Raw genomic sequence first — 12775 nt, 5'->3', positions numbered from 1 at the left:
AAATGTGGTGCTACAGAGGAATACTTATAATTACTTGGGTGGATCACGTAACTAATGAGAAGGCGCTGAACAGAATTGGGTAGAAGAAGAATTTGTGGCACAACTTGACTAGAAGAAGAGATCGGTTGGTAGGACACGTTCTGAGGCATCAAGGGATCACGATTTTAGTAATGGAGGGAAGCATGGGGGATAAAAAATCATAGAGGGAGATCAAGAGATGAATACAGTAACCAGATTCACAAGGATGTAGGTTGCTGTAGTTATTCGAAGAGGCTTGCACAGCATGGAGTAGCATGGAGAGCTGCATCAAACCAGTCCTTGGACTGATTACCCCAACAACAACATCTTCTCTACAAGAGAGGTATTCAATAAGTAAGTGCAACACTTTTTTTATGAAAACAAGGTTTTTTAACGAGGATTCCAATACACGGCACTATTCACCAATCTCTTTGCTACAGAACCGCATTTTTCAATATAATCGTCGTTTACTGCAACGGCCTTCCGCTACTTTACTAGGGGGGTCTGTATACTTGCATGGTACCACTCCAATGATCGACGTCGAAGCCAACATCTTGCTGCATCAATAACCTCCATATCATCCACTTACTGCTTTCCGAGGAGTGTATCCTTCACTGGGTCAAACAGATGGAAGTTGGAAGGTGCGAGATCCGGGCTGTAGGCTCAATGAGGAGGAACAGTCCGATTAAGTTTTGTGAGCTCCTCTCGGGAGCATAGGCTTGGGTGCGGCCTTGCGTTATCATGGAGAAGAAGAAGTTCGATTGTACTTTTGGTGCGGCGGACACGCTGAAGTCGTTTCCTCAATTTCCTGAAGGTAGCGGAATGCAATTTGGAGTTGATCGTTGCAATACCAAGGAGGGGGAGGAGGTGGAGATTAGTGCTAAACATCCGGTCGACAAAGAGTCCCAGAAGTCCGCCGCCTTGACTGTACGGCTGAGGGTGCGGCTTTGAACGTTTTCTTCGGAGAAGATGTGGTGTGGTGCAACTCCATAGATTTCTGTTTTGTCTGCGGTTCGAAGCGGTGAACCCACGTTTCCTCGACTGTAACGATCTTCGACACAAAATTATCACGATCAGCCTCGAAGTGCTCACGTGTATGCCTGCGAGAGTGGATGCTGTCATCAATGCTAAGGCTGTGCCAGCACCTTACTCAGTTGAAGCGTTACCGGTGGAGCGCGCCACGTAAGTCCTTTTCAGCCGGGTGTCCGGATACTTTTGATCACATAGCCTATCTGGGTAAGACGAGGTTTGACAACCTTCCTAAGATGTGACACGTGTAAAATGGCATTATGCAGAAAATTGGTGAAATTTGGTGTCACAGTGATAGCCTTAGCCCACCTTACACAGCTCACATGAGGTCTGACTTTTCTTTCCCGCATGTGTTCATGTGTTGACACCTAGTTGTTCATAGCGTCGTCCAACCAGGTTGAAGCCGCAACGCACCGCGCTTTTGCACAGTTACAGAGGAAGACTGTAGGCACATTTGGGCCAGATTTCAAATATCTGCTGGTAGTGAGAGATAATAGAGGTTTCGGTAAAGTGCCACTTTAATTATGGTGAACAGGGAATTCAACAAATAACCGAACGAACGTGGTACAGCTTTTCTCTAGCGTCTAGATTGAAGGCTGAGTTTCTAAGCTGGATTTCTGAGTGTGTAGCGGGATGGTTTCCTTTGTTATTCCAAGAGGTAGCTGATTAGAACTATGTGCTGCAGTATTAATTGTTTCCGCTGAATTTACTCTTTCTCTCTCTCTCTCTCTCTCACGGTGGAGAAAAACTGTATCACGAAATTTTAACCCTGGATAGCTGATGCCAGTCGGAACCAAAATTACTAATGTTGTGTAGGTCGACAACGCACCATTTTTAAACTACGGAAACTTGGCGCCACACGCTCCGATTGGCCGCGGGATTGCCCTGTTGCCGGATGCTCTGGACAACGCACGACCTCGAATGCTTTGCTGCCGCAGATAGCGATGTATCAAAGGCGGCCCGTTCGCACGGTGGCAGCGCGCCGGCATTCCACTCTGGGGGCGAATCCGCTGGGGTCCCGACACATCACATTGTAGTTTCGTGATAAGACGTACCGGGAACAAACCCGTCAACAGCTGTTAGCTCGCGTACAGAAAGTGTTTTACAAATTGTGTCGGCCCTGAAAAGGGCCTTTTTTGCAGCTAGGACATTGTTTACTTAAAGCAGTTGCTAGAACTGACGACCCTCTGACGCGCCACAAGATTGGTAACGCCGAACGGTGTTTTATCGAACTCTTTCAAAGAATCCTGGCAGTGCCCCTATGTGACTAGCGGCATGCTGAACGCGATCCATTAATTCCTCTTCCTTTCTAGGTGTTCGCATCCAAGTGGGTGAACTAGAACCTTAAGGAATACATACAGAAAAAGTCCAGTGGCGTGAGGTCTGGTGATCGCAGAGGCCATGTCCTACGAGTACCTCTGCCAATTACCCGGCCGTCGAAGAGTTCATTTCAATATCCGCGCACAGCACGACTGTTATGAGTGGGCGCCCCATCATGCTGCAACCACATGCGTAGCCGTATGTCCTGGGGAACATCTTCCAGCAGGTCGGGTAGAGTTTCTTGCTAAAAGTGAAGGTAATTTGCCCCAGTAAGTCGAAGAGGTAGACGGACCGGCTGAGTCTGATGATCACCCACAATGCCTGCCGAAACGTTGTGCGAAAATCGTTCCTGGTGTCCGTGGAAGTACGTGATGTGAGGATTTCCCCTTGGCCAGTAATGAACGTTTCAAGTATTGTAAGGGCCATCCAGATGGAAGGTGCACTCGTCGGTAAACAATACAATGGCGGGGATGTCGGGATCTCGTCCAACACGTCGCAGAAACCGCCGGCCGGACCCTACGATTTAGGCCTTGGACAGTGTGGAAACTAAATGGACACTGGCCGTCAAAACCTCCCAGAGTAACCTATGAGTGGCCCCCATGTCGTGTCCAATCGCTCGAGTACTTGTTGTAGGTGCTTCCTCGAAGAGCTCGAGAATTGTGGTTTCACCGCCAGACACCACACTTGCTAGGTGGTAGCCTTTAAATCGCCCGCGGTCCGTTAGTATACGTCGGACCCGCGTGTCGCCACTATCAGTGACTGCAGACCGAGCGCCGCCACACGGCAAGTCTAGAGAGACTCCCTAGCACTCGCCCCAGTTGTACAGCCGACTTTGCTACCGATGGTTACTGTTTACAAACGCTTTCATTTGCCGAGACGACAGTTTAGCATAGCCTTCAGCTACGTCATTTGCTACGACCTAGCAAGGCGCCGTATTCAGTTACTATTGATATTGATATTGTGAATCATGTACCGTCAAGAGCGACGTTCATCATTAATGGATTAAAGTATCAAACTAATTACGTCCGCTTTCTGAATTCTAATTCCTTGTCATGTTCCAGACCTCAAGTCAGTATAGTTCTTCCCTCCTCACGCCAGCCTGCGTGAGCTAAAACGCGTGCATTTTCGGCCTCCTCTAGTAACACGGTGTTGGCGCTTCTGCCAACACTACAAATGCAGCATCCCGTCGTGTTCGAGGTCTTCCAGCAGCACCACAATATCCCGCTAACCAGACTGTTTCGCCAAGTCGCCAGTGAATTGCTGTAAACGTTTGCGGCTGTGGATGGCATATTGCTGGGCACCGTTCCTTATACAACCGTCGAGCTTCGTGTGCATTACCATCGGCTAGTCCATAAACAAAAACCATATCTCGTTGTTCTTCAAACGCATACTTTGACGACATACTTACTGTGTGAATAAATGGCAGGTGAGGCGAGTCTGCTCTGAAGCAAAGCTTACGAGTGAATGCCTCTGACGTGAGGTGGAGACAAACAGCAAGAGCTATTTGACACGTGTGCGTATCACGTTGTGGCAGTGAGGGGGCAAGTGAATCGACACCATTAGCGCTGCCTGTCAACCGACGAACGGCAACAGGGCAATCCGACGACCAATAGGAGCGCGTGGCGCCAAGCTTCCGTAATTTAAAAACGGTGCGTTGTCGACGTACACAACATTGGCAATTTTGGTCCCTACTGACATCAGCTATCCATGGTTAAAATTTCGTAACACAATTTTTCTCCACCGGGTCCAAGACCTAAATATTATGGCGGACAATCAACACAGGCTAGGATTTGGCCGGTAGTTTCTACGACGTGTTGCACGACATCCCGACTTCCCCGCCATTGTGTCGCTTACCGACGAGTGCACCTTCCATCGGGTTGGCCTTTATAGCACTCGAAACGTGTGTGTGTGTGTGGGAGGGGGAGGGGGGGGGGTTAGCGCATTGTTTGTATTTTTATATTTTACGTCTTTTGAATTTTGGGTACTACACCACGTTTCTACATCTATATGATTATTCTGCAGGTCAAAATTAATCAAAATTAAGTGCTTAGCGGAGGGTTCATCGAAGCACGTTTAAGCTACTTGTCTACCGTTCCACCGGCCGGGATGGCCGAGCGGTTCTAGGCGCTACACTCTGAAACCGCGGGACCGCTACGGTCGCAGGTTCAAATCCTGCCTCGGGCTTTGATGTGTGTAATGCCCTTAGGTTAGTTAGGTTTAAGTAGTTCTAAGTTCTAGGGGACTGATGACCTCAGCCGTTAAGTCCCATAGTGCTCACAGCCATTTGAACCATTTTTTACAATTTTGTTTTGATCATCTGATGACCTTACAAAACGGTAAATGACAGCATCATCTGCAAACAAGCATAAGAGAGCTGCTCAGATTTTCTCCTAAAACGTTTGTATAGAACAGGAACAGCAGACGGTCTATAACATTTTCTTGAGGGACTCTACTCGACGACTTTCCATCAGTTACTACGAACTGTGAATTTCCTGGCAGAAAATCAGAATCCAGTCACACAACTAACACGTTACTCCATACGCACATACTCTGATTGGAAGTCGCTTCTAGGGAACGGTATCAAAAGTCTTCTGGAAATCTGAAAATACGAGGTGCATTCAAGTTCTAAGGCCTCCGATTTTTTTTCTAATTAACTACTCACCAGAAATTGATGAAACTGGCGTTACTTCTCGACGTAATCGCCCTGCAGACGTACACATTTTTCACAACGCTGACGCCATGATTCCATGGCAGCGGCGAAGGCTTCTTTACGAGTCGGTTTTGACCACTGGAAAATCGCTGAGGCAATAGCGGCACGGCTGGTGAATGTGCGGCCACAGAGAGTGTTTTTCATTGTTGGAAAAAGCCAAAAGTCACTAGGAGCCAGGTCAGGTGAGTAGAGAGCATGAGGAATCACTTCAAAGTTGTTATCACGAAGAAACTGTTGCATAACGTTAGCTCGATGTGCGGGTGCGTTGTCTCGGTGAAACAGCACACGCGCAGCCCTTCCCGGACGTTTTTGTTGCAGTGCAGGAAGGAATTTGTTCATCAAAACGTATTCGTAGGATGCACCTGTTACCGTAGTGCCCTTTGCAAAGCAATGGGTAAGGATTACGCCCTCGCTGTTCCAGAACATGGACACCATCATTTTTTCAGCACTGGCGGTTACCCGAAATTTTTTTGGTGGCGGTGAATCTGTGTGCTTCCATTGAGCTGACTGGCGCTTTGTTTCTGGATTGAAAAATGGCATCCAGGTCTCATCCATTGTCACAACCGACGAAAAGAAATTCCCATTCATGCTGTCGTTGCACGTCAACATCGCTTGGCAACATGCCACACGGGCAGCGATGTGGTCGTCCGTCAGCATTCGTGGCACCCACCTGGATGACACTTTTCGCATTTTCAGGTCGTCATGCAGGATTGTGTGCACAGAACCCACAGAAATGCAAACTCTGGAGGCGATCTTTCCAACAGTCATTCGGCGATCCCCCAAAACAATTCTCTCCACTTTCTCGATCATGTCGTCAGACCGGCTTGTGCGAGCCAGAGGTTGTTTCGGTTTGTTGTCATACGATGTTCTGTCTTCATTAAACTGTCGCACCCACGAACGCACTTTCGACACATCCGTAACTCCATCACCACATGTCTCCTTCAACTGTCGATGAATTTCTATTGGTTTCACACCACGCAAATTCAGAAAACGAATGATTGCACACTGTACAAGTAAGGAAAACGTCGCCATTTTAAATATTTAAAACAGTTCTCATTCTAGCCGCTGGCGGTAAAATTCCATCTGCCGTACGGTGCTGCCATCTCTGGGACGTATTGACAATGAAATCGGCCTCATTTTAAAACAATGTGCATGTTTCTATCTCTTTCCAGTCCAGAGAAAAAAAAATCGGAGGCCTTAGAACTTGAATGCACCTCGTTTGTAATCAAACTGAGATCCCGTGTAAATTGCAGTCATTACTTCGAGGGAATAAAGAACTAGTTTTTCTCAAGAGAATGATATTTCCTGAATCTGTGTAGGCTGTTGTCAATAAATCATTTCCGTCTATTATCGATTATAGTCTCTGTTACGGCGTACAAACAAGCGACGGCACGGCAGTCGGGAACGACAGGGAAGAGATGGCTGTGAGAAGACGTCAGCCAATCGCACGCTGACCGACCCCTGTCCATGATGACAACGCGACAGCAGCGGCCCCTATGTGAAGAGGACATAAGTGCTGCGACATACTGGTGATGGCCCAGTGCGATAGCAGCTTCAAGACTAGTGACTTGGATACAAGCGTCAACACCCGTTAATTCGCTTGTACACTCTATGTAACACAGACTTGGGAATTGTTATACTGAAAAGATTGCTTATTTTGTATGTCACCCTTTGCTGGCGACACATCTGTGTAATTGTCAACGTTGTCATTTACTTTTTTGTAATATAAGTCATTATTACGATTTGTTTGAATTGTTTGCGAACTGAGTACGTAGGGCTCCTAGACTCCACATATTTAAGGACGAGCATAGAGACATAATAGTGTCGTAAAAAAGGACTGTGCTGTGACACGGCCACACAAACACATCATCATCATCGTTGGTTGGGCTAAATTTACTAAAGTCTATCTTGACGTAGTTTTCTAGGAAGACTGTAGTGCAGGTCCGACCACGGGGTGTCAGACGTCAAGCGCGCAGCGTGTGCGAGCCGCGTGCCGACTAAAGCCTGGCCTATCTCTTTATTCACACGAAGTGTTGAGTGCTATTGACAAGGGATTTCAGATCCACTCTGTATTTCTGGATTTCCGGAAGGCTTTTGACACACTACCACACAAGCGGCTCGTAGTGAAATTGCGTGCTTATGCCGGCCGAAGTGGCCGAGCGGTTCTAGGAGCTACAGTCTGTAGCCGCGCGACCGCTACGGTCGCAGGTTCGAATCCTGCCTCGGGCATGGATGTGTGTGACTGATGTCCTTAGATTAGTTAGGTTTAAGTAGTTCTAAGTTCTAGGGGACTGATGACCTCCGAAGTTAAGTCCCATAGTTCTCAGAGCCTTTTGCGTGCTTGTGGAATATCGTCTCAGTTGTGTGACCCGGATTTGTTATTTCCTGTCAGAGAGATCACAGTTCGTAGTAATTGACGGATAGTCATCGAGTAAAACAGAAGTGATTTCCGGCGTTCCCTAAGGTAGTGTTATAGGCCCTTTGCTGTTCCTTATCTACAGGGTGTTACAAAAAGAGGTACGGCTAAACTTTCAGGAAACATTCCTCACACACAAAGAAAGAAAATATGTTATGTGGACATGTGTCCGGAAAAGCTTACTTTCCATGGTAGAGCTCATTTTATTACTTCTCTTCAGATCACATTAATCATGGAATGGAAACACACAGCAACAGAACGTACCAGCGTGACTTCAAACACTTTGTTACAGGAAATGTTCAAAATGCCCTCCGTTAGCGAGGATACATGCATCCACCCTCCGTCGCATGGAATCCCTGATGCGCTGATGCAGCCCTGGAGAATGACGTATTGTATCACAGCCGTCCACAATATGAACACGAAGAGTCTCTACATTTTGTACCGGGGTTGCGTAGACAAATGCCCCCATAAATGAAAGTCAAGAGGGTTGAGGTCAGGAGAGCGTGGAGGCCACGGAATTGGTCCGCCTCTACCAATCCATCGGTCACCGAATCTGTTGTTGAGAAGCGTACGAACACTTCGACTGAAATGTGCAGGAGCTCCATCGTGCATGAAACCACATGTTGTGTCGTACTTGTAAAGGCACATGTTCTAGCAGCACAGGTGCAGCAGTATGAAATCATCATAACGTGCTCCATTGATCGTAGGTGGAAGAACGAAACTAAAATGAGCTCTACCATGGAAAGTAAGCGTTTCCGGAGACATGTCCACATAACATATTTTCTTTATTTGTGTGTGAGGAATGTTTCCTGAAAGTTTGGCCGTACATTTTTGTAACGCCCTGTATATTAACGATTTTGGAGACAATCTGAGCAGCCGTCTTCGGTTGTTTGTAGATGACGCTGTGGTTTATCGACTAATACAGTGATCGGAAGACCAAAACAAACTGCAAAAACGATTTAGAAAAGACATCTGAATGGCGCGAAAAGTGGCAGTAGACCCAAAATAACGAAAAGTGCGAGGTCATCCACATGAGTGCTAGAAGGAACTCGTTAAACTTCGGTTACACGATAAATCAGTCCAATCTAAAAGCCGTAAATTCAACTAAATACCTAGGTATTACAATTACGAACAACTTAAATTGGAAGGAACCCACAGACAATGTTGTGGGGAAGGCTAACCAAAGACTGTGTTTTATTGGCAGGACACTTAGAAAATGTTACAGACCTACTAAGGAGACTGCCTACACCACGTTTGTCCGTCCTCTTTTAGAATATTGCTGCGCGGTGTTGGATCCTTACCAGCTAGGACTGATGGAGTGTCACAGAAATGATACGGGATTTGGGCTGGACATCATTAAAAGAAAGGCGTTTTTCGTTGCGACGGAATCTTTTCACGAAATTCCAATCACCAACTTTCTCCTCCGCATGCGAAAATATTTTGTTGACACCGACCTACATAGGAAGGAACGATCACCACGATAAAATAAGAGAAATCAGAGCTCGTACGGAAAGATATAGGTGTTCATTCTTTTCGCGCGCTATACGAAATTGAAATAATAGAGAATTGTGAAGGTGGTTCGATGAACCCTCTTCCAGGCACTTTGCAGAGTATCCATGTAGATGTAGATCTAGATGTAGATGGCCTGTCACTCGGCTTAACTCGGTCCTTGTCGGAAACACCCGAAACAACGCGATGTTTCATTGAGCATTGCGGTGCAGCATTTTTCGGCACAGCTGTCAGATTTCGGCAGAACTGTACTGTCAGCGCTGTTTAGCCCTCGCTATTTGTTCGTGGAATCAAGGATTTTCACAGGTCCAGTGGCTGTTTACACATAAAGAGGCAGTCTAGCGATCTATCCCCACAATACTTTAAAATCAGTGGAAATCACAGAAGAGAGGGGTGAGAATTCTCAGTTCGCATAACAACAGATACTGCATATTTGCTATGAAACGACTTTACAAGATCATGCAGAAGGAATTTAAAGATTTACATGACAATGAAAGAACAAAATATTACAGCGATCGGCACACTGGATACATTGCTCTGCACATAAAAAAATAGTGCTACTGACAACATGACATATGCTGTTAGTTATATATATTTGACGATGCTGGTGTTGATTTTGCATTTAACACTTGACGATGGCTGCAGTACATTAGGACTTTGTTTTTATAAAACAGAACTGATGATGGTCATTATATGCCGAAACCGGTAATCTGTTAACGAAAAGTTTGTGACCATAGACGTAAATTAAAGGAAACTCATAAAAAAGTACTTTGCGCTAAATTCTTAAGCTTGAAGCACAGGAAGAAATGGGTCATACCAATAGTAAAATTTCTCAAGTCGCACACATAATTCCATTGTCAGCTGGAACCGTTTTCAATGGAACTGAACGAAGAGTACAGAAACTTCGTGTATTACAGCAAAGTACGTTGGTTAACTCAAGGGGCATACCTAGAAGGATTCATCGTTTTAAATCTCGCTAATGTTGAATTTATGAAGGAGAAAGGAGTGCATGAACGAAAATTACAACATCCAGAATGGGTTGCAGACATCGCATATTACGTGGACTCCACTGTACTCTGTCCATACTAAGACAGCGCAAGGTAACTTCTTTCTGATTTTATGGGGATGCATTTAAAAGGAAAATCGCATAGAGCATGGACACATTCTGACAAAGGCAGTCCACTTCCCTAAGCTCACCGCTGTTACAGAAAACGCGAGGTTCGAAGAACTCATTGTGCCCTTAAGAGAATTACAAGGATAGTTTTATAAAGATTTTGGGGACAGTGTCAATCTTAGATCTGTTTGCGAGACCGTTTGCTGTTTCAGTTGAAAGCACTCTTGTGCATTTGACGATGTAACTGATTGATCTGTACGGTAATGCCAGTATTTTGACAAATCTTTTTCGGTCAAAACTGCAAAGTACGTCTACATTGCAGTCGTCAGGTAGAGTTGGCATGTCTCCACAATTAAATTGCAAAAATGCTACAATATTTCGATCGACATATTTGTGTCAAAGAGGTTTTTTCGATTGTGAAACTAAATAAGACGACGATTACGTGGGAATTTGAGTGTTAAAATCTGTGAAACTGCATGCATATGTCGACAGTTTGTATCAGATAAAAATTTTATTATGCCTTCAGTGTACTTAAATAAACTGAAAATTCCTTTTGTTTATGACCTATGTTGTTGAGAAATGCGAAATATAAAGCCGCATCATATGCGTTGCATTCGCAGTTTCCCCTCTTCCCCCTCCTGCCGACACAGGGAAGACATCCAAACGTGTGTAGGCAGTACTGGATGAGGCATAATGGGTGTTTCTGAGTAAGGGGTTTCCTCAGGGTTCAGTGTTGGATCCTTAGTTTAATAAGGCAATGTCAAGACATTAATTATTTACAATAACGATGTACGCTGAAACAATTAAAATTTGAACAACCACTGGTTTTCTAACCCAGGGCTCCTGCTTACTAGACATATGTGTTGTCCATTACATCACAATGGCACTCCAGCTAGGACAAATGCTCGGAAAATCCTGGTACAAATTTCAGTTTACTACTTTCAACATACTAGCGCGCCCAACGTCATATGCTGAAAACATATTTCAAACTGAAAAATTTATTAGTGCAGATGAGAAACTGAGTGAGAGATTTTGAAGGCTAATTTTTGGAGGTGGGGGAAACGTGAAGCGAGGCTGACCGCTTTGGCACTCTTGCCCGGGCACTGCCCGCAAGCCGAAATGTTGGCTGCCCCTGCTGTAGTGCCTACAGTATACACTACGGAAAAAAGTGCGGGGTTGAAGTGTAGGTGCTCACCTGGCGTATCATCTCGCTGATGAAGGGCATGGTCTGTGGGTGCGAGGGGCAGATGGCGTCCGGATGGGCCCTCTCCTCTCGCAGATGCGCCCACTGGCGTTGTTTGAGTGCCATCTCCAGGTGGCCAAACGTTTGCACCAGCGGCACCACGTACATGCCCAGCCGCTCAGACATCTCCACCAGGTCCCTCACCTGGCGACACAGGGAAGACATCCAAACGAGTGTAGGCAGTACTGGATGAGGCATAATGGGTGTTTCTGAGTAAGGGGTTTCCTCAGGGTTCAGTGTTGGGTCCTTAGTTTAATAAGGCAATGTGAAGACATTAATTATTTACAATAACGATGTACGCTGAAACAATTAAAATTTGAACAACCACTGGTTTTCTAACCCAGGGCTCCTGCTTGCTAGGCATATGTGTTGTCCATTACATCACAATGGCACTCCAGCTAGGACAAATGCTCGGAATATCCTGGTACAAATTTCAGTTTATTACTTTCAACATACTAACGTGCCCAACGTCATATGCTGAAAACATATTTCAAACTGAAAAATTTATTAGTGCAGATGAGAAACTGAGTGAGAGATTTTGAAGGTTAATTTTTGGAGGAGCCTATACAAAAATACAGGGTGTCCCAGGACGAATGGTCAATATACAGGAATACGGCAGGAACGATCATTTGAGGTGAAAACCTCTATACAGACAGGCTTATGCCCTATTCAGAATGGTTTACGAGATAGAATACATTATTTTAACTCACATTGTTATTTATTTTCTGTATTATTCGTTGCATTGTCAGGCTAACCCTTTTACACACGCAGGACAGTTAGTGAACATTACAATATGTGTTCTACAAATGTTAACTGACAAGTACATACTTTGAACACATTAACCTCTAAGCATTATCGCAGAAATCACATGAAGGCTGCAGTTCACAATGAAAGTTCAAATATCCCACTGTCAACTTCAGTGCATTTGTGCACTCTTGGGAGAAAGTGTTGTGTTGCTTGTCCGAGTGTCTCTGCACGTTGCCTAATCAGGACAGCAGTGTGAATGATGTGACCAAGCAGTTCATTTTGCATATTTACCTTCCATTGGTACACCTCAGAGTTCATCCACCCCCGTAAACAAAAATCTGTTTGTACAATGCCTGGCAATCTTGACAGCCAGTTAACTGTGCTACCACGAGCAATCCAGCAATTAGGATAAGTACGATTGAGATGGTCCCTCACACCTCTGGTCCCTCATTCTGGAAGTACACTGCAGTCCCCACGGCAAAAAGAACGCTCTCAAAGAGCTGGTGTGGACTAGAACAAAACTTCGAAGAGTTTGGGTGGATAAGACACAAACATGGGTGTCACTAGCCCAAAAACAAATGTACATCAAATGTGTGCTATCTCACGTACCATTTTGAACTCTTGCATCAGGGAGTCGGGGAGAGAGATTTATTAGTTTAGTCCGTGGAT

At 45.4% G+C, this 12775-nt stretch overlaps 1 protein-coding gene across 1 annotated transcript in view; it reads right to left on the bottom strand.

Moving 5' to 3' along the window:
• Positions 1–12775, bottom strand: part of LOC126424638 (hexosaminidase D-like) — a 90066-nt gene that overhangs the window by 51111 nt on the left and 26180 nt on the right. The window contains exon 3 of the mRNA XM_050087371.1: positions 11312–11503. Within this exon, the coding sequence (XP_049943328.1) occupies positions 11312–11503 (192 nt within the window). The remainder of the gene's footprint in view (positions 1–11311; positions 11504–12775) is intronic.

Source organism: Schistocerca serialis, chromosome 10 (assembly GCF_023864345.2).
Source record: "Schistocerca serialis cubense isolate TAMUIC-IGC-003099 chromosome 10, iqSchSeri2.2, whole genome shotgun sequence".
NCBI classification, from domain to species: Eukaryota; Metazoa; Arthropoda; class Insecta; order Orthoptera; family Acrididae; genus Schistocerca; species Schistocerca serialis.
The sequence above is the reverse complement of the archived record's forward strand: the minus strand, read 5'-3'. Positions and strand labels throughout refer to the sequence as shown.